General features: G+C 37.3%; 1 protein-coding gene across 1 annotated transcript in view; it reads left to right on the top strand.

The window, feature by feature from the left end:
• Positions 1–8,371: 8,371 nt before the first annotated feature.
• LOC112570126 (titin-like) overlaps positions 8,372–15,933 on the top strand; it is a 149,833-nt gene continuing 142,271 nt past the window's right edge. The window contains 7 exon segments of the mRNA XM_025248372.1: positions 8,372–8,397; positions 9,451–9,552; positions 11,567–11,698; positions 12,211–12,504; positions 12,803–12,901; positions 14,266–14,322; positions 14,619–14,708. Coding sequence (XP_025104157.1) covers positions 11,634–11,698; positions 12,211–12,504; positions 12,803–12,901; positions 14,266–14,322; positions 14,619–14,708 — 605 coding nt within the window. The 5' untranslated portion in view covers positions 8,372–8,397; positions 9,451–9,552; positions 11,567–11,633.

Genomic DNA, 15,933 nt, shown 5'->3' with positions numbered 1-15,933 from the left:
TGTATTTGAACGTGAAATGTGAGTGAACATGATGGTTTAAAGCACCTTTATTTTTTGTCTGGGTAATACATATTTATGGTAACTTTTCTGATTAGCTTATTACCACTCATTATGAAAGATTTTAACTCCTAATAAAATTTATTATTTAAAGCTCTGATTGCATTTGTCCTTTGAGGCTGATTATTAAAGCGCTTCTTTTGATGCCTCCTGAAATGTATTATTGAAACTTTCAATGCATTTGTCCTATAGCTCATCCTTTGGATTACTTTGTTGGCAGGGTGCACACTGTCACCACTACAGAGAAGCGAGTAAGCCGCACTTTTACCACTTCTGAAGATGAATACATGTCTGGACGTGAGAGTCATTCAGAAACATTGGTGACAGAGGTCAGACCCAAAAAGAAGATTAAGCATTCAGAGAGGTATTCTGCCTCGCTTACTGCTGACCTACCACCTAAATTCCAACCTGTAGATCTGACCATTGAAGTTCCTGTTCCGCCCAAGTTTGTGCAAGCACTCAAATCCATCACCGTAATGGAAGGCACGCGAGTGACTTTTGAGGGTGTTGTGACAGGTAAATATTAGATGTAATTAAAAAAAGTTTATAAGTTTGGACCTTTAACGGCATGCAGACGAAAAAACATTTGCAAGAAAATTTATAGATAAGTGGGGCTAAGGTAACAACTTGATGCATCCTAAGTGCCCTTCATATCAGCAACCTCACATCATTTTGTTCTGTCAGTGGGTTTTTTTGTTGTTTTTTTTAAATAGAATTTTAGAATTTCAGTGTTCATTTTACTTTTCTGCAGGCAAACCAGAACCCACCATCAGGTGGTTCCGAGAGGGCAAAGAACTGACTGATCAGCCAGACTTCGAGATCTCCTACAGCAATGGGCGTGTGTCCATGACTATCCCAGAAGTCTTTGATGAAGATGGTGGTCAGTACACTTGCTCAGCTGAGAACATTGGAGGCATTGCTTCCAGCACTGCAGAACTGATTGTCAGAGGTTTGTAGTGACTTTAAAATATTATTAGATTTAATTGGAGCAAAAACTGGGCCTAGGATTTATAGCAGACAGGGTCAAGAGACACAAGACAATAAAAGCATGTGAGTTGTACAGAGAGAAATATAAGTTGAGCAGTTTCAATTTTTTTCTGTCATACAAATTATTTGCCTCCTACATTATTGCAGCTTCCATGACACCGCCATCTTTTGCCGAAAAATTGATGCCACAGTACCGCCGTGAGGGAGAGCCAGTCCGCCTCACTGTCAAGGTGACTGGTATACCTGCCCCCATTGTCACATGGTACAGAGAGGGACGACGTCTCATCAGTTCCCCAGATTTTGAAATCAAGCAGGAAGGTGATATTCATTCTCTCTACATCCCAGAAGTCTTTTATGAAGATACTGGTCGATTCAGTGTTCGTGCTGAAAACCCAGCTGGTGAGATCACCTCCACAGCCAGCCTAACAGTTGAGCGTAAGTAGCTAAATGACCATTGTTTAAGAAGGCATGTGCACCTATTTCCCGAGGGATCCCCTGATGCTCATAGGCTGTGCACTCTGTTTTTGGTTAATGGGTTTGAGTGGGTTTTGTATCCCATATTTCCTCTAGATCTATTGTGTTGGGTGCACACACTTCCTAGTCACCATATGGAGGCACAATGGTCTGTCTTGGGAAAGAAAAATACTGTCTTGGGACTTACAGCGTAATGGTACCTCACAAGAAAGCACATCCTATATTGCTGCAGCAGTAAAGCCATATGCAAGCAGGCATGTATGCCAGCAAACAGAGCAGAAAGCAAGCTATCAGGCACATGCTACATAAAGCCACCATTACAACACAGACTATTGTCCTAGATGACAATTGTTTAAGGGGAGCATCCTATTGATGTCACCACTTCCTGCACTGCCTGTCTCTTCCTCTGGAGTTCCTCTTTTGCACCACCATAGTAGCTTGGTCTCAAAAAGTAAACATCAATGCAATATCCAAAGTTTTTGAGGTTGTGCAGAGCCACTCTCAGTCAGAAAAATCTTATCATCTCGTGTGATTTTGCTGAAAATGCTATTTTTGTAATGAAACAAAGAATGCAAGGACAGAAGCACAGCTGGTTGGATTAATTCTGTTAGATTCAAACTCAGTATATGTGCTTATGTATGGACTTTGTCTTAAGAATTGTGTTGCTTTTATTATGTTGAAAGGATTTACAGCTTGTTTAACCTTATGTTAGCACTAAATATTGTGTTCCTTTTTAAGAAACTGGAATTTTAACATGTGTGCTTTAATGACAGCACCACCTTTAGAAGTGCAGCCAGTGGAACGTGCCCCTGAACGGAAACCTGTGTATGAGCCTGTCATACCCCAGAAGGTGTCTGCCGCGAAGTCCTTACGGCCTCTCCCAGAGAAAGAGGAGCCTGTAGCCAAACTGCCAAAACTTCAACAACAGGTACCACCCCCAGCACCAGTGCTTCCTGAGCCAGAAGATCACTACCGAGCAGAGTTGCAGATGCAGGTAGAGGGTGAGACGGAATTACCACCTTTTGAGAAGCGCATTGCTCTCTTTAGTGCAGCTGCACCACAGGAACAAACAGTAGCACCAAAAAAACGGACTCCTGTTCCTGAATCTCCATTGCTGCCAAGGAAGCGCACACCATCTCATGAGACATCACCAAGGCCATTTGTTAAAAGCAAAGAAAAGCCAACAGTGAAAGAGGTAACTGTATAGACTTTATTTGCTGACCATGAACTTTGCAGGTTATCAAAGTAAGAAGTCATAAGTTTGAATGATTGTTTAATGGTTTGATGTAGAATAATGCAGCTCGATTACAAAAGCAATTTCTGATCAAGAGCAAATAATATTCACATCTGTAGAAAGAAATGACATATGAACATTAAGCTTGTTAGTGCTTTGAAAGTACCTGAAGAGAACTGAATATTTTTAACAGCCTCTGCAGAGGAAGACAACAGCCAGACAAGGCCAGTCCTTGGTGCTAAAAGTGGTTATTGAAGGCCATCCTGAGCCCATTGTCAAGTGGTACCGTGAAGAAATAGAAATTACCAACTCCCGTGACTATATTTTGACTCAGACAGACAAGACTTACACTCTCACCATTGTGGAAGTCTTCCCAGAAGATTCTGGAACTTTCCGTGTGGTTGCCACCAATGCTGATGGTTCTGTTACATCAGAGACAAATGTCTTTGTTGAAGGTAAGACTATTTTGTATTATTTCTCATTTCTTTTGTTAAAATTTAGGATATGTAAGATAAAATTTCTTTCCCAAGTTGTATAAGGATTTTTGTCTTGGTGTGACAAAAGCAAACAACCATACATGCATGCCTACCCTCACAAAATATATTTTACGCACGTGTGCATGTGTGCACACAGAGAGACTAGATCAGTTACTTTGGTTGTTTCCATGCTTGATTTTCAACAACTTAATGATTAATAATTCACGCTAGAACTGTATACTAGAAGAATTTATTTTTAGTAATGAATAGTAAGAGAGCTCCAAAATATTTTGTTTTTAGCAGTGTTCCACATTCTGAGTCATTTTAAATGATTAATATGAAGGTGTCCCTGAGCCCATGGAGGTTCAGACACAGGAGAGATACAGGGAACAGATGGAAGTACAGTTCGAACCCAAACCTCAGGAGCTTCCTATGTTTGAGAAACGTATCCATCTACCACCTGCACAGCCACAACCGCCACCTCCACCGCCACCTCCATTTGTGAAGACCAATGAGAAACCAAGGTTTTCACAGGTAATTTTTTTTAAAGTTTTGTCATCTGATGACACTGCCATATTTCCACCATTATAATAAGTTCTGATTTTTGAAAATTAAACTTTTTTTTAAAGTGGAAGAAAGATGGGAAAGAGAGAGCAAGAATATATAAGGATATTTTTTTCATCATTCTGACAAGTGGTGAATTTGTGTTTAATGTGTGCAGCCTTTGAGAAACACTCTTGTAAAGGAAGGTCAGAGTGTAAAGCTGACTGTACGGGTTGAGGGCCACCCTGAACCAGTGGTTCACTGGTATCGTGATGGGTGTGTCATTGAGCATTCCCCAGACTATCAAATCTCACAGATGGACAAGGAGTTCAGTCTGTTGATAGCTGAAGTCTTCCCTGAAGATTCTGGCATTTTCAAGTGCGTTGCGACTAATGCAGAAGGCTCATCCTCCTCTGAGGCACGGCTTGAAGTTGAACGTGAGTTGAATAATTGTAGCAAATAGGACCCTATGAAATCTTTTTCTTGCAGATACTTCTCTTCAGATGCCATTCTCAAACTTCACAATTATGATTAGGCAGAATACAAATCTGAAAGTTTGTTCACCTTCTTTTTGCAGCTGCACCATTGCCAGTGAAGCAGCTGGCTCCTGAATTAATTCCAGTCACAGAGTATGCACCACCACTACCAAAAGTACCACCCCCTCAGTTACCAAAGGTCACACCATCACCTGAACCTAGCCCTCTACCTGCTAACATTCCTCCAGCCTTTGTGCAGCAGCTGCCAGATGTGCGGCTGACAGAGGGTGCAAACATCACCCTGGAATGCTGTGTCCTTGGAAAGCCCTTCCCTCAAGTAGTGTTCACACAAAATGAGCGGCCAGTCTTTGAGGGCCCCAGGTACGAAATGCAATCCTTTGCTATATTTTGCTTAGAATTCTTATCTGTGCCTTTAGCAGGAGATGTATTTACTTGGGGATAGAGATTTAAAGAATTTTCTCTTATATTTAGAATATCATTTTTGTGCACCTGGGTCCTCAGAACAGGTCATTTGCTAATGTCATGTCTTAGATCTTCGTAAATCTTCATTGCCTTATTATGGCTAGCAAGAGCATAGGCATAATTCTGTATATTTTAAAGATCTACTGTTTTAGTCATTTTACTATGAATAAATTTCTTGCTGTTTAGAATTGTTGAATAATTTGTGTGTTCAGACACAAGATAACAGTCAATGAGAGAACGGGTCTATGCACCCTTCTTATCACAAAGGCACGAACAGAAGACCTAGGTGAATACACCTGTACAGCCATCAACCCTGCTGGTCAGGACTCAACAAGTGGCAATGTACTGCCAGGAGGTAAGCAAATCTGAAACACTGTAACACTGTTGAATGGTTTCTCTCAAGTGCAAGAAAACACAATGAGCCCAGAGGCTACAACATTCAAGCTGGCATCCAAAAATCCGTCAGTGTATTAAGAGTAGAATTCTTTTCTATTGCTGCATTTTCCTCTCTTCTAATCAAGATGTGAATTAAAAATGTTCCCTTATTTACTCGGTTATTCTTATCATGGCATCTTTCAACTATCTTTCCTAGTTCCACCTGTACGAGAGGTGTCAGAACCAGAGCTGTCTGCTGTTAGAAAGTTGATAGCAGAGGAAGAGAGCCCAAGACGCCCAGATGCAGACCGTTTCAGTGACAGTGACAAGGTCAGTTGGAGTTCATGTAGCTTTGAAATTTAAATACTTCTTATTTTACTGGGCCTGGATCATTGCTGGAGTCAGTGCAGATTTTATATTTCCTGATATATATATACTCTCATATGTGTAGAAGTGTTTGTTGAAGGATGAACGTCTGAAGCCAGAACTAATTTTGATGGTATGTGGGTACATGTTTCTTGCAGGAGTTTAAAGTGTCTAGCTTTGAGCAACGCCTTATGCGGGAAATAGAATATCGTGAAGGAAAAGTTCGGCTACACAGTGAGACTGAGACAGAGTATGACTCTGAGCAGCCTGAGGAAAAGGTGTCACCCACACAAACACAGGCCCCACAGGTACAGCAGCCTCTCAAAGATTTCCGCCTCATCGAAGGGTCAGATGCCACTTTTGTGTGTAAAGTTTCTGGCCGCCCAAGGCCAAAGGTGAGTGGTTTGTCTGTCATGAAAAAAAAATAAAAACCAAAAAACAAAAAAAAAACAACAGAGAAGCACATTGCACTATTTCATTAAGTAGTGAAAAGGAATGACATTTAAATGATAGATTAGTATTTTGGAGAGCTCTTGTTGGATTATTTTCCTTCTAATACCAGTGAATCGGGGGTTCTCAGAGTTTGTTATCTGTTCATTTCGCTTTGCTAGTTTTGAGGAAAAATGCTCATGTATCTGCAACTCCACTGTGTATGTCGATTGCTCTTTTTGCCTGTCAGATTGCATGGTATAAAGATGGGAAAAGAATCAAGCGATCCAGTCGCTATGAGATCAAGTACACTCAGGATGGCTACAGCACACTTCGTATAAGAATGGCTCTTCCTGAGGATGCCGGACACTATACCATGCTTGCTGTGAACTCTGCTGGCAAGACCACATGTTCAAGTGAACTCTATGTTGACGTAGTTGGAAATATCGATGCTACCTCTTTTGTTGCTCCTGAGACATTGGACAGGATTCTCAGGCGGTATGACATATTTTGTGAAATATTTCATTTCAGATGTGTTGCATTATTTTCATCAGAATGCAGACTATTTTTTCACCCATCCTACCCTGAGTACATTACTCCAGTCCTATACATATTAGAAATGTGCTCTCAGAGACAGCATTTCTTATGATACAAACCTTAAGAGTTAAATGGCATCAAATGCATGTTTTCATTTAAGTTACAGTGAATAGGTGGCTGATTTTGAATGATGAATTTTAATTTGTTGTTTTAGTGATTCTGTCCAAAGAGATCGTGGCCCAGAGGACCAGGGTGGAATATTTGAGACCAATACCAAACCACAGTTCAAGAAAATCCCAACAGACCTGGAGGTGCGGGAGGGAAACCCAGTGCGGCTGGACTGCATTGTCAGTGGCCGCCCCATTCCAGAGTTTTTCTGGTATCGCAATCAGGTTCCAGTCCGTAATGATGATAATCACAAGGTGAGTTTGTTTTGAAAAGTGAGTTCATTTATTCCGACCACTTTTTAAAACCTTTACCTTCAAGAACCTGAAGCAAATTTATCTTTTTTCTTTAGAAGTTTAAAAGTAAAATTTAGAATAAATATTGTGAAAAGGAAATCTGATCAAAGGTTCTGCTTGCGTGCTGACAGATTGTGGTAAATGAAGATGGAATTCATTCATTGCTGATCATGTCTGCCACACGTCAAGACACTGGTGTGTACACCTGTGTAGCTCGCAATAAAGCAGGAGAGGACACCTTTACAGTCACTCTTACTGTACTTGGTAAGCTACCACATGCTATTATACAAATTGCATCTTTTGCAAGAGTAGTAGATATGTCATGCATAGATCAAGAAGTCTGCTTCAGCAAGTTTAATGCCTGTGCTAACCTTTGACCAGCTGTCTTGGTCACATTCTTCACACTGTTTTTGTTTTAGAACGTGAGCAGATGCAACCTCCACGCTTCATTGAGCGCATGAAAAACTACACTGTTGTAGAAGGTCAATCTGTGTCTTTGACATGCCATGCTGAAGGCATACCTACACCCATGATTAGCTGGCAGAAGAACAACAAAATGCTGACTGCTAACAAAGATTACAGGTGAGAAAAAATGCACCAGGTTTCTTGATTCATGCTAAGACTTTTAGAGATTTGAACATTGGTTTATGGTTGCTTCAAAATTAATGCATAAGACTAGTCTTAAATTCATTGTTGATGCATACTAATGTGACAGAATTGAGACAGAAGGTGGGCACTCTACTCTGCATATTGTGAATGCTACATTGCAAGATTCAGCATGGTTCCAATGTTCAGCAGTCAACGTGGCTGGAACTGCCTCCACTCGTTCTAAGCTTGTTGTTCAACGTAAGTTTTAAGTTATATTGCCATAAACCTCGTTATAGCTTTTGAGTGGTTTTTTCACATTTATGCCTATGAATATGAAGGGACTATATCTTGCCATGTTTGAGTGGCTGGCTAGCAAATTAACTGCTTTCTCTTGTGTTGACATTGATTGTGGCTGTAAACTTGTCATTAAAAACATTCTAATTTATAACATGTCCCCATTTCTCTATTTGTAGCTGATCTTGCTCGCTACATGCCAGCAGAAGAACCTCTGAAGAAAGTTGTTCAGCCAAAAAACCTGAAGCTCCACCACCTAGAGTTACATCACCGTAAGTCGCTGCTTTTACAAATAATCTTCAGGTGATTGTATTGGTGATGTTTAAGCAGAAGGGAGACCATCTGTGGCTGTCATTTTTGCCACAAACTTTTTTATTTATTGTTGTAATTGCATGTATTTTTAAGAAACTCTTTCCACCATTCCTCTACCCTTCTTGCAGCAAGTCCAGTGAAAGTTGACAGTTCACTGTGGTTATAAGAGTGGTCTGTATTAGCAGTGATGTTTATCTATTCAGTCACTATGAGATCCAGCCAGAAGGACCAGTCCAGCAGATTGCTTATGCCACTGAGAAAGAGAGTGCACTTCTGCGATTGATCAAGGAGGAAGATGCACGGAGGTCTGTGCATGTCTCATTTTCTCTAGCATGGTTCTTCTGTTGCATGGTGAAGCTTTTGCTTGAGAACCAGAAATGGAGAACTGGAGTTATTGCATCAGTCTGTGAAAAGTATTAGTGGTTTTCAAGGACTTGACGCACTGGTTACCAAACATATGAGGGAATAATTTGTTAAAACTTTTGGAGATTGTAATTTGTACACTGAGCTTATTTGTGTTTTTGAATTTTGTTTTTATTACTATCACAGGTTTGGGGGTAAAAGCATATTATTATTTAAAACTGCAATTTTTTTGACGTGTTATAAGCACAAGGAAATAGTGAAAAGATAGAATTAAGTCAATTCTTTGTGGCAGTTTAATATATTAAATTTTGGAGTTATTTCTGCTGTTTTGTCAAGCCCTTTCTCTTTATAGAAGTAAAGAAAGGTGTAAACTGTTTTAGGCACCGAACAGTACAGCTCATAATCTCTACAAAAGAAGTTATAACTCTTCTTCTGGTCATAAAATCAGCGAACCTCCAGATCCAATCTCTTCATGAATCATTTCAATTTATGTCAGTAAAATGAGTTTCATGTATAGCACAATATAGAGATAAATCATTTCATTTTAAGCCCCACATAAAGTGACTCTCATTGCTAAATATCTTGTCATGGGTACTATACTTTTAAAGTCCCTATAGTAAATTTAATGTGAGTTACCGGAGTAAAGTCTACAGAGGGTTACATCAACAACTTATACCAGCAGAGAGCTATATTTACAAAAGCTTGTGAGAGGAAAAGACCAGATACAGTTACATCTTCATATAAAAAAAAACATGCATGTTTTTTTCCTACTGACTTTCTTTTTCATTTCATGCTTATGTGATGTTATCACTTTCCTTGACTTGCCTTTGCCAGTTTCATTGTGATGTACTCCTCATTTTTTCAAGTTCCATTGTGATGTGCTTCTTACTTTGCCAGTTCCATTGAAGCGTGTTTCTTGGTTTTGCATTATGATATACTCCTTGGTTTTTTTTTTTTCCCCATTGTCATTGTGAGGTGCTTCTTGTTTTTACCAGTTTCTATGACATTGAGGCTGAGGGTCCAGTGCAGGAGATTTATTTTGCCTCTGAATCACAAAGTGGAAGTCTGAGTCTTAGATCGGTACAAGAACCACTCAGGTGTGATGTCTGTATAGACAACATGTATACATGGGTGTGAATAGCTATGCAATGGCTTAGTAATGTTTGGTAGAACTACTGAAAAAAACCAAGAATCTTATTTGGTGTTATCTTCACCCTGCATCTTGCGTTATGGCTAATACTTCTACAGCTTAGGTTTGTTTAGTTAATAATATTGGGGAATTCAGTGTTTATTGATATGGATTGGTAATTTTGATCAATAAGAGCTCTGATACCAGTGTACGTAATAGGGTTCAAACTTAATTTCTCCAAACATGTAGCTATTTTATGAATCTACTTTCTACTTGCCTTACTTCAAGTACTTGTAGCCTATTGAAAATGATAAATAATTCTTAAATCTTTTTTTTAAGTTTAAAAAAAAATTATTTCATGGCACAATATACTACAGCAAAACAAATAGCTTTACCAAGGTTCACACAAAAGTAAGAAACAAAAAACCCCAAGAAATAGACACACATACACACACACATGCATACTGTCAGCAAATTGCCATCACCGATGTCCATTAGATAGAATGTCCACAATAAGTCAAAATATATCTTTGAACCTGACTCTTTATAATCACCATGAAAGGGTTTTGTTTCTTAATCTTAATATCAACATTATAGAAGAGAGGTTCTGGTAAGAGCTTATCAGCAGTTTCTACTTTAACTTTATTTTTAAAACATCCATATGCAAGTGAACATCCTTCCAAAACAAATTATATCTTTTATAAGGTAGCTCACAGCCCAGCTGTTCTAAGTAATTACTTTTTGGTAGTATAGCTTCAATTATATTTGTCCATCTCTGCTCACTGGTTTTCAGTTTTTTAATCCACGATAGTTTTCAAGCTGAAATAAAGGATGACACATGAGGAATACTTAGACCACCATTTGCAATGCATTTAGTGCTGGTCTTTTACTTATTTTATTTGGTTTTTTATTCCAGAATGCTTAAATCTTTAGTTGTCTTTACCATCACTATCATGATCCATGTCACGGACAGTCCATTATCAGTGTTGGGAGTTTAAATCAGGAAACAAACATATGAAAACAGATTCCTACATTGAAAACATATATGTAGATTAGGATACATTTCTGCAGAGAAAAAGTGATTGCTTGTCAGCGGTACTATATCCATAAAAGGAACAATTAGTGGTATCTGTAAATGTGTTGAAATATAGTATGCATGTTTTTAACTTTTGCATGATGCACATTTTGTTTTCTGCATCTGTTATTATTTCTGATATTACCTGTCATATAGACTAATATGTGTTCAAAATATAGGTAGCTGTACTTAGAGGGACTAACTGCACATAGGGATAACTATAAATAACAATCTGTTTTTCAAGTGTCAGATTATAGAATTTAGGAATAAAACAATCTGTAAATTAGTTTTCCATATATAATTAATCTGTAAACTGTTTGACCTTATAGTACCTTAAAATTATTATATAACACATACAGAAGAGAACTACATGGCATTTTGCTAAACATATATGTGAATCTAATAAACTATTGCTATACTTGTAGTTGTGTTTTAAAAATTAACTTCTATGTTTAATAAAAGGAATGTTGATAGATAATGGACTGAGACATGCAAAGGATGTGTATGTATCTCTAATAAACTTACCCTGGGTATCATAAGGTATAGATTTTAACTAGGCTGCCTTGTGGAAATAACATTAAAATTAATAAATATGCAAATAAAAGAAGCAATATATTAAATAATTTGTTTCTGAAGGCTCAGAATGTGAGGCTATTAACTGGCTAAAGTACATTTTACATATTTAGAATCACTGGTGCCACTCAACAGCAACTTTTGTAAAGGAGAACATAATTATTATCAAAGTTAAATGAACTGCTCGAGAAAGTTTGGAATTAAGTGATGGCTTTAAAATAAAATCCAGTATTAGATGGATAAAAGTAGAATGTGTGGCATAATCTGAGTGGACTTCTTATAACATTTCTGTGCTTTTACCCTGCCTCATGTCAGTTTACTTCACTCCCTTCAGCCTTGATTTTTTCCTTGTGACCTCGACCCCTCACAGTGTCTGTGATGTCACTCTGTCCACACCCTCGATGTCCTTGTCACCGACATCGCTTATGTCTGTTGACTTGTCATTTGATGAGATGGAGTTCTTGAGGTTTGTTTTCCTGCATGTTTTTTTAACTTGATGTTTTCATTTGCACTGCATTTTCTTTTAACTTAAAACTATTTTGGAAGAAATTATATTTTACATGGTGTACAAATTTTGTATGACATGAAGTTTTTGCAGGATTTTGAGATAGATTTGATTTCTTCATAATAGTGAAACTTTAAAGCATTTTGTGTACATAACTGAACAAATATCACTCAGTGACCTGTTGAAATAGGTGTTTTTTTAGATTGAGGAAGAAAACAAACCATCATCTTTCAAGAGCTGAAGGATAACCACAAAAATATATCTTTGAATGTTGGAGAATATGAGAATAGTGCTGTTAGTAATTTATCCATTGATTTTTGTTGTTAATTATTAGAAAATGCTCAATGTAATTTTTCATATTAAAATTACCCTCAACCAAAACCAAACAAGAAAAATGTCATCCAGTGCATGCTTATAGCGCAGGGCAACTACCACACAAGTCTCATGTTTGAGGATTTGCTGCTTTTCATCAGACCTAGTGGTCGACCACCAGTCGAGGAGAAAGTTCCTTTGCCACCTGTCTTGCCAAAACCTGTGGCCAAGCCCCACCTCCAACACCTGAGTTGTCTGAGGTGGAGGTTCCAACAGAGGAATACAAGAGGCCTAGTGTTGCTGAGGCTAAGAAACGGTTTGACCAGCCAGAAGGAGTATCAAGCACCACCAGCTAAGGTGCCCAAACCTGCTGAAGCACCAGCACCCAAACCAACAGCACCTCCTGTTCCTGCTTCAAAGCAGCAGTTCTTTATACCCAGGGAGAAATCTCCAAGGTCAAATCTCTTTCATATTCAATGTTATAGAGTGCTCTCTGCATTAAAGAAATGTGACAGCCACCAATGGCACTGACTTTCCAGCAAAATGTGTATTCCCTTATGTTTCCATTGGTGTAATTTCTGCTCAAGAAAATGATATGGAAATAAAATGAAGCTTTGCAAACTCTCAAACTTTTTCTATATCTTTTAGATTTTTGCTAGCTCATTGCTTTAATGAATACATTTGAATACAGATAACTTATTAAAGTATTAAGACTGAGGAATATCCTGCCAGAACTCGCTTATTGCTTTTTAGCTATGAGATCCAAGAGACGGGACCAGTCCAATTAATCAGCTATGCATCAGACACAGAATGTGGCTACTTAAGACTTATGGATGAGCAGGATCTAGAGAGGTTTGTCTGATGCATGTTGCAGTGCATGCAGAGCCAATTAAACTTGCAGTGAAATATGTCTAGTCTTTTATTTTAAGTGTTTGCCACTGGAAAATGCATGGTGTTTATTCATTTTTCTGATTATGTGTGTCTGAGAGCAGGGTCACGTGCAGAGATTTTTAAACTACTAAATGTTAGTGGCTAACTCAGAACTGACAGAATAATTTTAGAATAGTTACTGGAATAGGCTTGAAATGCATGAAATAAACAATTTGTAAGAGAAGTATTTGTAATTTGTACTGAAGAATTGTTTGTCAAATGCATGCTGTATTTAGCAAAGTAAGAGAGAAAAGAAAATACAATACACATAGTATCTTTATCTTTCTGGACCATCCCATGACAGAGAAACAAAAGAACTTGGATTCAGGAAATTTATGCAACACTCACAACAATCTGTTGTTCTTTACCTTTCTTGCTGTTAATGAGATGCACCTTTACTTTGTTATTTGTAGGTAACTGCTAACGGTAGAAAACTAGATATCATACTGACAAGCTTCCTAGTTATTTTTTGCTTTAAAACCATTTTTGACTTGATGTTTTAATGAATGTTGTGATGAGCACTAAAAAATGTTGGTAATGATCAACAGTGTTGTGTTTCTAGCTTTTTTGTAAAGTGTATAAGGATTACTTGTGTGGTAAAGATTTGTTTGCATTTTACTGAAGAATTTTTCAAAGGATTTTTACATTAAAAAGTGTATACAAATCTTTTAACCTTTAATATGAATGCAGATGTGAAATATTGATGTTTAATAATCCAAAGTAATGCATGGATGGGTGAAATTTGTACTGTTATCATTCTAGTTAGTAAACATTTCACACTGAATGGTTGTGTATACTTACATCATTTTTGTCTGATTTGTGTACACTTGAGTGTGATATCATGACAAAAATGTATGAAGTAAATCTGTCTAAAGCTTCTGTTTTACATTATACAGCATTTTTATTTCATTTATACCAGATATGCATGTTCATGTATACCACTATTATTTTGCACAAAAGATTATCTTAGTACGATCTTTATTTAGAATAACTGTTCACTGCTAAAATATTTAATGTAGATAAATATTTTAAACTGCCAGGTTTAAGCAGAATGCATGACTATGATCTGTAACTAGCATTCTGAAGTTTCAGCTTGTCATTCTTATAAGAATTTTAATGACAAAAGTAAGCATTAAAAAAGTATTATTCATGTGGAAAGTTCAATTGTCAGCTTTAAAGAATCAGTATTGCATGATGCTAAGCTATTAACAATTGGAAATATGTGCAAACACTGATTTTATGGTGAATCCAGAATGAGTTCATTTTTTCCCATCATTTCTTTACAGACCACCATTCTTTGAGAAAAGGCAGCTATCAGAGCCACCAGTCATGCCAGAAAAAAGGTGCTTAAAATTGTTTAGTATGTTGCTGTTGTATTATTAGACATCATGATTTACTTCTCTCAGTTCCTTCTTTCCCCTTTTTTTCTTTCCAGTTTTAAAAGAATTTTGAAACAGATAATTTGGTGACTGAAGTGGGTTATACCATGACAGGTTTACTGTATAAGCTAAAAATTTAATTAATTTTTTGCAATAATTTGCGATAGAAGGAAAATAGCACAGTGAAAGTTTTATGAGCTTAAAACATAAGTGGAACACTTTCTTTTTCTCTCTGCTGACTTCATAATCACTGGGTGTAGGAAGCCAGAACAACTTCCTGTAATTGCTCCTAAACCTGTTGCACCTGTAAAGGTACCTCCAGCAGTAGCACCAAAGCCAAAGCCACCCAGGTACCTACAGGCATTTTGGCTTTTTGACCTATTTCATCAGCATTTTAAGTCATAATAACCACGAAGAGCACTGCAAGTCTAGAAATTATTTTCCTTTTTTATTTCTTTCTTTCACACATCTTTTAAAATATTGTTTTCACATTTTCCCCTTGATAGTTGACATGTTTCTACTAATTCCCCAGTTTAACATTTTCTCCCTGTTTTGTTGTGTGGTGGTGGGTTCTTAACGCTGGAAAATTGTTTCTTGAAGCTTGATAGATAACATTCCATTTAGTTTTTGGGAGTACTCTCAGTTGTGTAGTCTTTAAAATCTATATGCCTGTTGGGCAAGGTTTTCAGTAATCTGTCCTTTATTCTCTCAATGGCTCAGTGCTGCTATGTATTTGGACATAGACGAAGAGGGACCAGTGCAGCTTATCAGTTATGCCTCAGACACTGAATCAGCTTCTTTGAGGCTTGTGCACTCTGAGAAGCTTTTAGAGAGGTCTGTGCACTTGAATGGCTTCTACAGCATGTGTTTGTCCTAGCCTCTAGTAGAGTTTTCAGCTCCTGGAGAAATCAGCTTCTGATAGATGAAAACCATTAGTGTTGGCTGAAATTAGAAAATTCATGAGATGTATTTTGCAGCAAGTATACCTATGAGTAGATAGTGAGCAAATCCATTCACTTTCTACCCTGTTCTCATCTTAAAAGTTATAGGTATTGCACTCTAGTCTGAAGAGGTTCAATTTTTAACCATGGGAAATATTTAACAGCACCTTTTTAAATTGGGGAAATGCATTTTGTAAATTTTTCTTGGGTAAGCTTTTAGGTAAACATAAAGTTATTGATCACACCATTTGCAAACTCATTTCATGGTCATTAATGTTATTCTTATAAACCTCTTATTGTGCCTGTTAATTTTTTATGCTCAATCTTGATGTGGGTTTCTCATACTATTATTATTTTATCTGCATGTTTAAACCTTAATTTATGTGTTATTTGCATGGACTTTTTACGGAGAGAAGAGTGTCAAAATTATTTAGAAAACTTTTTTTTAATTTTCTTTAATGTTGATTTATTTTCATCTTTGTTAAGTGTTATTTGCATGGACTTTTTGCAGAGAGAAGATCGAGTGTTAAAATTATGTAGAAAATGGTTTTTATTTTCCTAAATAGGCATAGATATTTTATTATTTTCATCTTTGCAGGCATAAACCATACATAATTACACAGCTTTTCAGTCT

The sequence above is a fragment of the Pomacea canaliculata genome, linkage group LG1 (assembly GCF_003073045.1).
Source record: "Pomacea canaliculata isolate SZHN2017 linkage group LG1, ASM307304v1, whole genome shotgun sequence".
NCBI classification, from domain to species: domain Eukaryota; kingdom Metazoa; phylum Mollusca; class Gastropoda; order Architaenioglossa; family Ampullariidae; genus Pomacea; species Pomacea canaliculata.
This window is presented reverse-complemented; position numbering and strand designations above follow the sequence as displayed.